Consider the following 15,003-nt stretch of genomic DNA (forward strand, 5'->3'; position numbering starts at 1 on the left):
TTTCTTTCTTATACATTGCTATTATTTTCCAAATCTTCTACAATAAGAATGTAACATTTTTTACAATCAGATTTAAAAGTCATGATAAGTGGTATTGTAAAACTATCAAATTTGCCTCCCAAGGGGAATTGCTCTGTGACCACTCCAAGGGGGCTTGGAGGCCCTTCAACCTTGCCATAGTGTCCTATAGCTTCCTTACCATTCACTGAACTCCTGGATTTTAATTGCTTACTTATCTGTGTTTCAACAAGACTAGAAGCTCCTTGAGGGGAGCGACTGACTCAGCTCTGAATCCCGGGGCCCAGCACATACACTCAGCACTCCAAAGGCTTGTGAATCAAATGGAAAAAATCAAATAAGGAGCTTGCAGACTCCGGTGTTTTTATTCTAAACCCAGGCGCATCCTCCCTGGAACTAAAGGGATCCAGGATCTTCTCCCCTATTGACTGGACCCCGGGGCCTGGGAAGAACTTGGAAGCCTACGGGAAGATTTTGAAGAATTGCTCCCCAGAAGGGTCAGCTGCGTTGCAGGAACCCAGCAGGAATGAGAGTTGTAGTCCAAGTGGGGTTTTCCTGGCCGGGGCCAAGATCAGTCCCAGAGTAGCACTAGAAGGATTCCCTGAGTCTGCTCATTCCTTTGGACTCACTCACTCCCCCAGGGCCTCCCTTGGGAACAAAGGAGAATCCAGGACTCCAGGCCCGGCCCTTTTCCTCCAACAGCTGCCGAGTAGTTTGCACTTAACCCTAAACCACAATTAAAATAAATGGAGGAGGGAGGGATATGCCTCCGCTAGGCAACACTTAGGTTTTTCTCTAAATTTCTTCCAGAAATTTCTTCCAGGGGGCGTTGAGCACCTAACAGGCCAATTGCGGGATAAAAGGGAGGCTTTGAAACGTAGGTGTTAACAGTATCAGCTACAACTGCAGCTGAACTATGGACCCAGTGAAGCCACACACGCTTAGAGGAGAAAATCCCTTTGGACAAAGGGTTTGTAACGCCCCGGGAGCCGACCGGCCCCACGGCGCGCTCCCTCCCCGCCCCGCGGGGCCCCGCGGGAGGCACCAAACGCCGCGTCTCCGCGCGCGGCCCCCAGACCCGGGCGCAGGCCGCGAAGACGCTCCGGGCGGCGGGGACTCCACGCGCCCCGCCCCGCGGTGTCAACTAGAAAATAATTCCTAGACCTGGCTCGGGGCCAGCGCGCCCCACCCGCAGAACCGCTGGATTCTTTGATTTCCTCGCTCGCTCTCCAAAACCAGCCCGAGAGGAAAAGCACGGCCGAGGGTGGGGATGTCCTGAAATATCCACGCGCGTTCCTGTAGGATGAGAAGTTTACGGTAATGTTGCCATTGGGGCCTGGAGGGAGGTCCCCCCGCACCCTCGGGGCGAGCAGGGTGTGGGCGCCCGGGGAGCGGTGGGGGGGCAGGAAGAGGCGGGAAGGGGTGGTGAGAGCCCGGGCCCGACACCCGCCCAGGCTCCTCCTGCCTCCCCCCGCCCCCACCTACTAAGGCGCGCAGCCCGCGGCGCTCCGCTCACTGGCCGCGCGTCCCGACCCGCAGAACGATCGCGCCGCGCCTCCCGCCAAGGTGAGTCCCGCCCGCGGCCCCGCGGCTGCCCCCCTCCGTGGCCCGCGCCCACGGGAAGCCCCTCATCGGCGGCTCGGGCCCACGGGCCGGGCTTCGTGGGGTATCCCAGCGCCTGGGCTGGGGGGATCCGCGCTCTGGCCACGCCCAGACGAGGCGAGCGGCGCCCGGGCGCGACCCCTCCCCAGATCCTCGCGACCGTAGGAGGCGGCGCTCGTCCGTTATCACGGCTCTTAGGCGTTGGTGCCCCGAGGTCTGATCGCTCCTCCATTTCTGTTGCTTTCTTCACTCCCACTTGCCTACTTTTCGACCTGTCTCCCCAGTTGCCCGAACCCCTGCTTCGGGCCCCTTGTCGTGGCGGCACGTTTCTTTGTGGGCTCCAGCTGCAGGCTGACGTCTGCCCAGCTGTTCGCATCCTCCGGGCTGGACCCCCAGGGCAGGCGCGGGGAGGGCCCGGCGGGTGGCAGCCGGCAGATACCCTTCCTAAGGGACACGCGGCGGTCCCTGGCCCAGATGCTGCAGGTTGGGCTTCCTGTTGTTTGTCTGCTGGACGTGAAGGTTCTTACTGCTGAGGGAGGGAGGTCTGTTTGATTTCTTTATAAAGCAGTTTTGCAGCGGCGAGGGAGGGGGACTGTGTTAAGGGATTTCTCTACAGAAAGGGTTTTCCCCCTCTTGCCACCTTAATTAAACAAGCGAAATTAAAAAGAAATAGGGGGAAAGCAGGCTTGGTGAAGGACCTCCCAACCCAGATTAATCTGGCCCAGTGCAATGAGACGGAGATAAGTGTGCTGCGTACCTGGTCACACTTGAACTTGGCCGAAAGAACGGCACTGAAACCCCGACTCTGCCGCGTTGGGTGGGAGTGGTAAGGCGGCCAGAGGGCTGAGGCCAGACTCTGGAATACATTAAGCCCACCCCCACCGCTTCTCTCCAGGGGAGCGGGGAGCACTGCAGGGCGTGGTTAGCAAGAAGGCTCCAGGGTTCTCCTAGTGGATGGAGGCCTGTGACTCAGCTGTGAGACCATGTGGGTGTGGCCCTGATGGTTCCAGCAACTCTCTGCAGATGGTTTGGACAGGACACTCCCTGAAGGGAAAGGGGAACTGTGCCATCTTAGAGGGCATTTTCCAACAGGAAGTGAGTCACACCAGGACTGGCTGGCAATCTGAAGGAGAGGTTTCTTGACTGAACTGTGGGTGAGGGCGGCAATTAGATTAGAAAGGCCACCATGCCACCACCGCTGGGTTATCTGCTTTAAGCCTGTTGGCTGCCTCAGCTTTGCTGGGGAGGTAGCTTTTCAGTAAAGAGGTTTGCAGTTGCTGCAGAATTCCATTCCCCCACTCCCCTGCAGTTTGAGTTTCAACCTGCAGCAGATTTTTATATCCTGAGCTTCACGTGAGAGGCCAGGCTCATGGAAACACCCTATCAGTGATCTTTGCCTCTGACGTGTCTCAGCAAATTGCACAAGATAATGCCAGAGGTTGGAGCACGAATGAGTTCATATAACTCATTTGAAATTTCTTTAGCAACCTTGCCCCCACAGATTCCTGTCCTGTTTCTATTTAATCATCTCTTCTAAATAGTATATGCCTTCCTTGACAGCCCAAAGCTGCCTTCTTCATCATGGTCCTTGACCCACCATTCGGAGTTTCTTATTTCAGTTCCTCAAATGTTCTTGAGAGTCCACTGGGCACAAAGCTTCCTGACTTCTCGGTGATGGATGCTCTTCCCTGACGTTTCCTGCATCCCACATCAGATGGGCCCTTTTTCTCCCCTGTCAGGCTTCTAGCCAGCCTCTCAAGCAGCAACCCCAGTGATACCAGGCCTTGGTCTGGGTGGAGCTGAGACTGGGTGCCTCCCTGCTTTCCACTGACAGTTCCAAAAATGTGACTTTTTTAGAGCACTGCCCATTTGGTATGCCCTTGGCTACAGTCCAGTCTTTTAAAGTTGGGGAAAACAATGGAATCCTTTCAGGGTTATAGTGTATGAATTAGCACTCAGAGTGCTGGAAAAGCTGGACGGGAGGAAGTTTTAGGATCTTGCTTAACCATCCCATTTTCCTAGGGACTCCACAATTTAGGAATATCACAGCAAAAGCAACAAGAATGAATTACCTATTTTTAACAATATTCAGCATTTCCTAGCCCTTCACTAAGTAACTGCCACCCAACCCACCAGGGGATTTAATAGCAGCTGTCACAATGGCTATTGTTTGACAATTCAGGCTGATGCCTGCCAATTCTTCAAGGAAGAGTAGACAGATGTGCACCGCTGGGGTAGAGCAGGCTTCTGTGTCCTTTCTTCCCATTGGGTTGCACCTGGAACTTTTCCTTTGTTGCCCACTTTTTAGTGGGCAAGATTTATGTTTGGTGAAAGGTGGGAGAAACAGCCTGGATCCAGATCCATTGCCTCAAATCATGTTTTCTTAATTTCTTTTGAGGATCAAGTTCAAGAACGCCTTCTGGGTTTAATTTCCACCACCCCACCACCCCCAAATTTTCTTTTCAAAATCTCTGAAGCAAAAGGAAGGAAACCTCAAACACATTTTAAATAATAGATGTTTGTTTTTACTGACACCCTGCCAATTATTTTCTGGGTGGGCTGCAAGAAAACTACAGTATGGACGAGCAAAGTAAATCAAACCTCTTGCTCTTTAGAAGGGTCCTTTTTAAAGTTACAGACTAGATCTGGGCATGGGTCCAGAGCAAACACTTGGGATTGCTCAGGAGCAAGCACTTTCGTAAAGAGGCCTCCTGCTTCCCTGCTGCTCCTAGGAGAATCAAAATTGACATTATCAATTTCATTCTTACTGATTCTTAAGCAGGCTCTAATCAGGCAGGGTGCTAGCTACTGGGAACCCTGCTCAAGGAGCCTACAATCTAGTGGGGGGGGGGGGGGACAAACATTTAATTAGAGTGTATGCCATATTTTTAAATAGTATGCTGGCGAACTTCCTAAAAGCAAGCACTGTGGAGTGAGTGTTTGCCTGTCTGTCAGTCTGTCTCTGACACATGACCAGGACATGCAAAATGTAGGAGATCCAAAAATGGAAAAGTGAATTTTCTCCATTTGTGGATTCCAGAATTCTTTTCTGTAGAGAAAACTACACAGAGAAAGACTATGGATTTCCGAACCTCCACTCTTAAGACCTATTGCCCAGGCAAACAGGAAATATACAGATCTCAGAATGAAATGATTCAATAAAAATGAGTGGACAGTGAGGTAGTTGCATCCTGTGGAGCTCCCAGTGAGAGAGCAGAGCTGGAGAAGCATGAACTACAAATTGGGGTGGACCAAAACACGAGACAGAGAAGTCACATCTGGGTCTGACCAGACCTGTTTAGCAGGACACATATTTCCTCCGCTTACGGAATGTGCTTTCCTCTGTACTCTACTGTTTCACTCATAGGCGGCCCCTTTTGGGCCCTTTCCAGGCCCTTCCCAGCTCTCCTGTCCTCTTGCCCAGCTTGAGCTACCAGGTTTTCAGCCCAGACGTGGGTGATCACACCTGCCAACGGGGCTATTTGACTGATTCATCCATTCGGTCATTTAGCAAACACTTATTTAGTGTTTCATGGATAGAACAGAATGATTCACAGTTCTTATCCCAGGTAGAGAGACAGACAGGTGAACAAATAAATGGATCAAGTGTTTCAGGTGCAGGAGTGAGTTGTCTGCCTCTTAGCCCCAGCCCCCAGGCCCTCCAGTGAGAAATGTACCCAAACCAGAAGCAAGAGTCCCACCCCCTGCCCGCTTGGAGCATGTGCGGTGGGTGGGGGGAACAGAAACCCCAGGTTCAAGACCCTGAGCTGCTGCTTTTAGCAACCAACGGTCAGTGCCACAGTCAGCCCTGCCCAAGATGGGAGGGCTGGCAGCGCTGACTCAGTGGGGCAGCGGCTGTTCTTGGAGCAGAGCTAAGTGATCCATCCGCTACCGAGAGAGCAGTTTTAATCATAACATTTCCCTCCTTTCCCTCATCTTACTGTAAAACCAGTGCGCTGGCTCCTCCTTCAGAACAGTTAACTCGCTCCATCCCTGGTCAGTGCCCTCTGGGGCCCAGGTTACTGAGGAGATGGTGGGCATCTCGTCTGGTTTTCAGAGCTGTTTTTACCCTCACGGCCTTCCATCTCCTGGCTAGTCCCCATTCTGCATTCTCATTGCAAATGTAAGACAAATAGTCAGCTGGCTGCTGTGTTGACTACCCATTTGCTGAACAAAACTGGTGAGAAAGAGGAGGGGGAGGGGCCCAGTGGGGCAGGGATGTGGCTTGAGAGAGGAAAGCTCTGTCACTTCAGATGAGCCTGGATGAGGAGGAGGTGGGATTGGAGGGACCTGGGACCTCAGTGCTGACTAAGGGAAGACTGTCCTCACCCTCGTGAGGAAGACGTCCAAGGGTGGCCAAAATTTCCTCAGCTTACAACCTGTTTTTCTTAAACATTCCTAAGTTAGCCTGGTCTCCTGTTTAGGGCTCCTTCCTCTGGCTTTGCAGGGCACTTTCCTCCTGCTCTCCCTGTGAAGAAAGTGAACTAGGTGTCCCCCAGCCGGTTCCAATTTCTGGGATCTTTGGGAATTTGTCACAAAGAGCTCTGCTGCCCTGAGCTTGGGCACAGGTATTTTTAAACCTTTCCTGAGTTATTTCAGAACCGGCGTGGGATCCCACATTTTCCTCCCACAGGTGACTCACTCAGTTGAGTTCTCGTAAGTTGTTGGCCTTCCAGAACTAATCCAGGCAAGGCTGGCTCCGCCTAAGCCCACTGCCATCTGAAATCATATGGGAGATGGGGACGGCCAGGCCAGACCTGACTGTGCAGGAGGAGAGGGGAAAGGGTGTGTCTGGGTTCCCTGGAATTCATCTCCCAGTGGACCTTGAGCATTCATTTGCTGTCTCTCCAAGAGCATTGCCTTCCAGATGAATCATGCCAGACCCTGGTTTATAGCACACTCTAGAGTAGCACATTCTTTGGCATGCTGGCTCCTGTACTTTTCTGGGTATTAAGGGGTAGAATTTACTATTCTTAAGTGTAATTGCTCAATCCTCGTGTTCACCAACTCCACCTTCTCCTCTGTAAAAGACAGCATTTAGGGGTCTGCTTTGAAAATCACCTGTCAGCAGCAGAAACCACACTGGAAGCCTGTCTCAGGCTCCTATGGGCTCTCTAGCAGGGGAAGGTGCTAGCCTGTCCTTCAACCTGTGCTATTCTTGTGTTTTGTTGTTGTTGTTTTAGGGAATGGTCTATTATAGTCGCCATTCAAGTTCACCTGTTTCCTCTCCAGTAGTGATTTTAGGCGATGTTAGCCAAAGCTTCTCTATTCTTGCCAAAGCATTCCTTCCAATTAAGCCAAAGTCCATTGAGCTTCTATCAAGTACTAAGCACTGGGTCTTGATGGGACATATAACCCCAGATCATTATACCTGAATATAATCCGACTTGTTTCCTTTCTTTTAAATTCTTCATGATGAGAAGCTCTTGCTCTTCCACTGCATCCTAGACTGTGAAAGTAACTCTCCTGTCCTTGCTGCCCAAAATATATCAGGTCCCCAAAGGGGTTAGGATGTACTGTTACTTCTTCCTTCGCAAGGAACTAGAGAATGAGCTTTGGGTAGCTTTTATTCAGGTCAGATAACTGCATTTACTACCAAAGATGCAAATAAATATCTTTGTTGCAATCACTAACAAGTTCAAAGCTTTAGTAAAGAATACATACCCAGCAGACAAAATTCATTTGTAAGCAGATTTCTAAACCTTAGAATTAGGCTGAACCGGGTTAGCCAGTTATACTTGGAGGGCTGAAGTTTTGCTGTTCACCAGGCCTGACTGTGTGGGTTGTTGGTATCCCACACTATCTGAGAGTCCCATTTACCGGCGCCAAGAGAAATGCAGAAACATACGTTCTTTCAATAGGCGCTCTGTTAGTTAAAAAGAGGGATACTGGTCTCACGTTTCCAAAGGATTAAAGATCTTATTTTTCATTAGGTGATTTATGCGGAATTAGTGGGCAACTAGATAAATCCCTCATTCAGAGCATCAGTACCTGTGGTGCCTATTTCCATGAGCAGGAGGCCCAATACCAGGGGTGAATTGCTTCTTAGATTTATTGAATTTTGCAGCTGGAAAGAATCAAATGGATGATCTAATCACCCTCTTTCCAATTATTCTCAAAAGACTGGCAATACATATAGCTTAAAAATCAATGTAGCTCTTGCCAATGTGGCTCAGTTGGTTAGACTTTGTCCCCTGAACCATAAGGTTGCTGGTTGGATTCCCAGCCTGGGCACATGCCCGGGCCGTGGGCGCAATCCTTGAGGAGGGGCATGCAGGAGGCAGCCAATCGATGTGTTTCTCTCACATTGATGTTTCTCTCTAAAACTCAATAAAAAAAACATTTTTAAAAAAGTTAATGTAAACTCCGTTTCTTTACACCCTTTAATATGTTTCAGCAGACCTCACCAAAATGCCGTCTCAAATGGAACACGCCATGGAAACCATGATGTTCACGTTTCATAAGTTTGCTGGGGATAAAGGCTACTTAACAAAGGAGGACCTGAGAGTGCTCATGGAAAAGGAGTTCCCTGGGTTTTTGGAAGTAAGTATTGAAAGGCTCACAAAGAACCAGACATGAAATTCAATGCTTCTAAGCCCTGGCTCCTTTCCCTTCTTTCCATCCCTTCCCTGTGGAGGTCCCTACTAGAAAGGTGTTTTCATTCATTTATTTATTAAACGTTATTGAGTATCTACTGTTTCTAAGATACTGTAGGGGAAACAGAGGGTAAAGAAGACACAGCCTCTGCCCTGCCCTCACGGAGCTTACAATTGGGAGGTGAAATAAGACTTCACAAAAGTAACCATAACAGGAGGTGTTTGTTAGAGGGAAACCATCTTGAATCACTGCATCCATTGAGACTGAGTTACAGGGAAAACCTTTCTCAAGAGTCACCAACAAGGCTGCCTGGTTGCCCTCAGGTCCGTAAACCTGGTGTTGGAGATGCCACATCCTGGTCACATTCACTTTGAGCAACGAGAATCGCCCTTCTTAAATCCCTTCATATAAAGGCTTTTTAAACTTCTTTCCATCTCTAATCTAAAGAAACGGTGCCAAGCATCTGCTGAATGAGAGCCAGTAACTCCAGAAACAATTGCTCTTCATGTTGAAAATGCTCTGAGAGCACAGGAGCCTAGCTTGAGTGTATCCCTCACCTTTATCAGGCCGAGGGGTCGTGGAGAGTGGAAGAGGGCTCTGCCGGCAGCTCAGATATATCACTCAGGGCGTTAGGCCGGGAGACACACTTGTCCTTTTACACTATAGGCCCTGAGAGATGGTACTTGCATTTTGCTGAAGGTGAAACATTGTTTGACAAAACATTAGATGAAAATGCAAGTCCTTCTTTCCCTGCCACAGCTGGAGTCCCTTGAGAGGATCGTTACTGAGCTTGGTGTAGAACAATGCATTAGCCTCTACAGGGTGAAGGGAGACAATGGTAAAAGGCTGGGTCCTGCCTCTTGTCATCTGCCTGGACAATGCCACATTAGGCGAGTGCCTGACTCCTGGCTCAGTAAACTCGGGATTTATGGTATACTATGACTTACATGTCAATACCAGTTAAATAAACAGATATAAACAGCCTAACTAATCTCTCAGAGCTGCAGTTACCACAATGCTATCCCAGAATGAGTTAGAATATCATGTTATTCTGCTTTTGTACAGTCCTGTGATACAGCCCCAGACCAGGAGCTGGTTGACACGGGGCAGGTTGCTTTAGATGGTTGGGCCTCAGTTCCCTCCTCTGTAAATGACAGGGCTGGATAGAATTATCTCCAAGTTCACTTTCAGTTTCTGTGGCTCTTTCAGGCAAGGACAAAGTATGTTTGTTATAAGCGTGCCCATCATGTGAACAGAGGCATTCTCAGTGCACTAAATACTCATTAGCCATGTTGTTGCATAAATTAGAAGTCGGCATGACTATCACATGAGGTACAGACCCTTCCTCCCTAAAGGCTTTCTGGCGTAGGACACACAAAGGGTGTATGTGGCACAGAGTACTGAACATGGTGAAATTTATTCCAGGCATGGAGTCAATTCCAGGCACACCCACACTCACTGCATTAGCGGAGCATTTTGTTTCTAAAGTTGACTCTTGTCATCCAAACTTGACTCCTTCTGACCACAGCCAGGAAGCTGGGGGTGAGGCCAGAATTAACTGAAACCCACCAAAAACACAGGTGGCTGCATAGAGCAAGTTCTAGTTGTTTGCTTAGCGTAGGAGTTTGCAGTCCTTGCGTAGGAAATGCAGATGCTTTACCTTAAGCGATTTTCTAGTGCAATTTGTAAGCATCCAGCACACTTGAGACATTGAGTGTCATGTATACAATCAATGAAATTCATAAATACTTTACTTGGGCACCTCTTTAAAATCCATAAGACAATGACCAGAAACTTACTCCCTAAATAATCTCATGCGATCGTTTCATTTTTAAAGGATTTGACTATCAGGAATAACAGTTTGTTAAGAGGACGTAAGTTTAAACTAAAAATGGGGAGTTTCAGGTGGTTCTTAAGTGGCGTCTCATGATTTAAAAACTGTGGGAATAGTTGAACTGGAAGCAAAGCAGGTCAGAAGGCGATGCTGGTTCAAATTGGCAAGAACTGTGGACTGAGAATTAGGAGGCCTGGGCCTACCTTCTCTGCACAGACTAGGCCATTGCTAAGGTCCCTATAATTATATGAAAAAATGCCGTGGAAACCTCTTTCCTAGTTTAAAGTAAATTACAATTCACTGAAATGCTTCCTCAAGGCAGCAAAATCCATTTAGATGACCTCCAAAGGTCACTTCTGACCTAAAACAAGAATTCAGATCATTGAGCGATTATATACATGGTTGTCAGCAGCACAAATCAAAGAAGCTATCACTGCAACCGCTGGCTGATGTTTCCCACCTTTGTTCATTTTGCAGAATCAAAAAGACCCTCTGGCCGTAGACAAAATAATGAAGGACCTGGACCAGTGCCGAGACGGCCGGGTGGGCTTCCAGAGCTTCTTTTCGCTGATCGCGGGGCTCACCATCGCGTGCAATGACTATTTTGTGGTGCACATGAAGCAGAAGGGAAGGAAGTAGGCGGCACCGAGCAGTTGCTTCCACCCTGAGAGAGCTCTCCCAGGGGGGCCTACGGAGTAGGTGCCCCCCACAGCTTCCCCCGTATGAGGATTTCATGAGCCGATCGGGACCCTTCAAAAATGTACAAATAAAATCTCACCCCCACTCAACAAGGGAAAGAAAAGCCAATGGAAGCCAGATAAGCTTTTGATTTTTATATTGCTTGTGTCCTCTTGCCCTCAATAAACAAATTTCTTTTTTAGTTCCTAATTTGAGACAGAATGTTTGTTACTTCTTCAGAAATGCTTGTTCCCTGCTTCATTTCAAGAAAAAACAAAAGCCCAGCCGGGCGTAGCTCAGTGGTTGAGCATCGACCTAGGATCCAGGAGATCGAGGTTCGATTCCCCGTCAGGGCACAGGCCCGGGTTGCGGGCTCGATCCCCTGTCGGGGGCGTGCAGGAGGCAGCCAATCAATGACTCTCTCTCATCACTGATGTCTCTGTCTCTCCCTTCCTCTCTCTGAAATCCATGAAGATAATATTTTTTAAAAAACCAACAAATGGGCAACCAGCACATAGCAGAACTCTTGCCATAGAATCAACAAAGTGGGAGAGGGCGCTCTCCACCTAGGCTTGGAGCCTAACTGCTCTAAGTGATCTGCCCTTGTAGCTGTGTCTAGTCAAAGGGCCAAAACTCCAAGGATGAAGAGCAGGCACTTTAGGAATAGGTTCTAATTTGATAATTACTGAGCACAGTCTTGCCAGGTTAATCAGTGCCTTTGGATGCCTGTAACGTCTGAGTCCATTTTTCAGAGCAAAGTTTCAGCAGAATCTAGAGTAAAAATAAGTCCATAAGGCAACTAAAAAAACAAAGCCTAGTGTAATGCCTCAATAACAACATCACATTGACACTGAGTTGTCGTGAAATGTCAGGAAATAGACTAGCAGGACATATCTTGGGGTAATGCTTTTTTGTTGAAGTGCTAAGACTGATGTCTTAAAGAGCAAACTTTGTCCCAGCCCTTTCTGTGCCTGTTTACAAGCTTCAGCATGTAAGCATTATAAGCTGTGTGCTTATTAATAATACAATACTCCATTTTTATAAAGAGGATGTATGAATTGACACATGAAATTGTTACAATTAAACAGGTCAACGAAGATGGATACATTTATTTTTATGATTGGACACATCAACATAATTCTGGGGAAAAGTCCAACATAAGGTCATCTACCATCACAAGGAAATGCATGCAAAAGGGAACAGGACAGTCCAAAAGTAGCTTTGGGGAAAATCAATAAAATTAAGGTCAAAGATAAAATTCCAACCTTTTAATTTTGTTTCAACCATCCAAGGAAAAAAGTAAGACAACTCATAGCTTTGCAGCCTCTGGAAGTCCGCTAGCAAGTTTATAAAGGGGAGGAATTGATTACAAGACATTAAGTGGAAGAGAGAGGTCGGCTAGATCAGGAACTGACTCCAAAATCCACAGAAAAGATAACCTCTGACAGGTACAGGGAATAGGGAAGCCAACTGGCCCTTCACAACAGGGAAACCGCCTCTCTGTTCATGAGCATGTGTATCCGTCCAGATTTACCCCTTTAGTTTACACCACCTGCCCCCCGGAACAACTCTGTTCACTGGGTATTATAAAAGTGGTGTTCAATTCACAAATGAGCGGGTGAAATTATAATGCTGAGATATTATAGGCTCAGATGTCCCCAAATCCATAGCAAACTTTCGCACTCTAAAACTCCAAGGATGCAAACAAAAGGAACTATCCCAGAGAGAGGGCCTTGGAGGTAGAGGAGGGGAAGGGTCAATTCATTTCCACCATGCCCTGGATGTAGGGGGGGGGGATGCGTCAATTCATTTTCACCATGGGTATGCAGACTTGAAAAAATTCTAAAGCAATGTGTTATTCCCCAGAAGAATGGCCCGAGACTCTGGCATTTAGAAAGGTGCCCATTGCCAGGGAATCATCTGCGTCACACATCATTTTTTGGGAGGGGTGGCTTGGGGGCTGGGAGGGAAAAGGAAAGAAGGACACCCTTTCCTCACTTTCGCCCCTGTTCAAAGCATTTGGTAGGGAGCTAGTACAAGAAAAATAAAAGTGGTATTTATGACTTGAAATCCTACATGACTCTCCATGCCAACGAAGCGCAGAGATCCCACAGCCTGACCCGCTGAAACAGCTGCTTAGGCTTCAGGGGCCACAGCCTAATAGCTCCCAGAGGGCGAAGCTGTAATTATGCCAACAGCCATGAAGAGGAACCATCTGGAAAATTCCACTCATTCTGCCACATGGCTGAGTTGTGATAGCAGATCCCGCCCCTCTCCACACCCAGTTGTGAAGGAAAACTGGATAGTAGTGCAGAAAGTCAGCTTCAAACATGCTGCAGAGCTGACCCTGGAAAATACATTTTCTCTCTTGGACCCATTCATTTGTCCAAATCCCTTGAGCATGAGCCGACTGCCTGTGATTTAATACTCTCCTACCCAACTCATCTCAGTGGGAGAACAAAGGCAAGTGTGTACACCTCTCTCTCAAGTTCACCAATTTGAAAGTGGTTATTTAAGTACCATCTGCAGTTCTTAACCCCAGAGGGATAGTTGTAATAGAAATTCATTCATTTCGGGAATATTTATGAGGGCTACTACGTGAATGACACCAAGCAAAGTTTTGTGGCAGATATAAAAAAGCAGATGGCCACAGCACCTGCTCAAAGAGATCATAATCTGTTTGAAAGATAACAGATAAAGCAGACAAAACATTAAGTAACACAACAGAGCATTGGGAAGGGTGAGATGGGATGGATGCCCTTGATCACTGTGGATAGAAATTAGTCTATGCAACCTTTGGGGAAGGCAAAAGTTGGCGGCATGGACCAGGATCCTAATGTGTTTTCTTTAACCCAATATATCTATTCCTAGGAATGTATCTTAACAAAGTAATCAAAGATAGTTACAAAATTTGTACAGAGTAGATCCCCCCTTATCCACAGGGGATATGTTCCAAGGCCCCCAGTGGATGCGTGAAACCACAGGTAATGCCAAACCCTATATATACTATGTTTTTTCCTATGCATACATACCTATGATAAAGTTTAATTTATAAATTAGGTACAGTAAGAGCTTAACAATGATAACTATTAATAAAATCGAACAATTATAATAATATACTGTAATAAAAGTTATGTGAATGGCTTTGGGGCCATTATTAAGTACAATAAGTGTTCCTGAACAAAAGTACTGCTATTCCATCACAGTCAATCTGCTAACCAAGGCGGGTACTAAGTGACTAGAGGGCAGGGAGAGTCCACAGGATGCACAAGCTGGACAAATAACTTCACATCCAGAGTGGGACTAACCGGGGCTACACAATATTTCACCACGCGATTCAGAACAGCACACAATTTAAAACTTATGTATTGTTTAATTCTGGAATCTCCCATTTAATATTTTCAGACCCCAGTTGACCTGGGTAACTTAAAATGCAGAAAGCAAAACCGGGGATGAGGGAGGACTACTGGACACAGATATTTGATGCAGCACTCTGTGTGTTTTTTTAAAACAAATCTTTTTTAAAGTAAACTTATCGAGGTAACATTAGCTGATATTTATTAAGTTCTTTTACATTCCAAGTTCTGTTCTAGAGCTTTACAAATATTAACTCGTGTGCTCTTCTCAACAATCTATGAGATAAGTACTATTCCTGGTCGCACCTGACAGGTGATTTGACCAAGGCACAGAGCTAATAAGTGGTGGAGGCAGAATCTGAACCTAGACCATCTAAAGTTGAACCAAGCCCCTGCTGCCTCGCTGGACATGGTAACGATGCCACAGAAGACTGTCCAGGACACAGAGTGCCTGGGAGACCGAGTGTGGTCCAGCAGGCTAGAGTGGAGAGTATTCACATGAAAAAGTGCCTGTGGCTGGGAGAGGAAAGGCAGGAGGTGATCGTGATCCATACTGGGAAATAGTAAGTGATATGTGAAGTGTGGTGGATTGGGTCACCCGATTAATAACTCTACAAACCTAACGTTTGGGTTATTTCTACTTTTTGGGGAGACAGAGATAACCCTCTGGTCTAAAAGAAGTTAATCAGTAGTAAATACGTTCTTATGAATGTTCTGCTCACTTTCTCCCCGCGCTCACATTCCAATCACATTCTGGATTGCAGAAGATAAAACAGGGTGGAGAGTCATATTTATCTTTCTAAGAAGCACTGAGAACAGTGAAGGAAGAAAAAATACTGACATCAGGCAAGTCCTGCCAAAAGCAGAAAGGGCTAATCAAGGTGACAGGGCCATAGGGTCTAGGTAAGAAAGATGCCT

General features: G+C 47.3%; 1 protein-coding gene across 3 annotated transcripts; it reads left to right on the forward strand.

Moving 5' to 3' along the window:
* Positions 1 to 1,155: 1,155 nt before the first annotated feature.
* S100A10 (S100 calcium binding protein A10) lies at positions 1,156 to 10,939 on the forward strand. 3 transcript variants are annotated; one of them, XM_016217620.2, is made up of 3 exons: positions 1,156 to 1,335; positions 8,021 to 8,163; positions 10,529 to 10,939. In XM_016217620.2, the coding sequence occupies exons 2-3, from the start codon at positions 8,032 to 8,034 to the stop codon at positions 10,688 to 10,690; spliced, it is 294 nt and encodes a 97-aa protein (XP_016073106.1). In that variant the 5' UTR covers positions 1,156 to 1,335; positions 8,021 to 8,031; the 3' UTR covers positions 10,691 to 10,939. The 3 variants fall into 3 exon arrangements, with proteins under 3 accessions (XP_016073106.1, XP_087684369.1, XP_087684368.1); XM_087828243.1 differs by lacking the exon at positions 1,156 to 1,335 and adding an exon at positions 1,508 to 1,584; XM_087828242.1 differs by lacking the exon at positions 1,156 to 1,335 and adding an exon at positions 1,521 to 1,584 and having other exon boundaries at positions 8,018 to 8,163.
* Positions 10,940 to 15,003: the final 4,064 nt, after the last annotated feature.

The sequence above is a fragment of the Miniopterus natalensis genome, chromosome 19, assembly GCF_054644295.1.
Source record: "Miniopterus natalensis isolate mMinNat1 chromosome 19, mMinNat1.hap1, whole genome shotgun sequence".
In the NCBI taxonomy this organism is placed as follows: Eukaryota; Metazoa; Chordata; class Mammalia; order Chiroptera; family Miniopteridae; genus Miniopterus; species Miniopterus natalensis.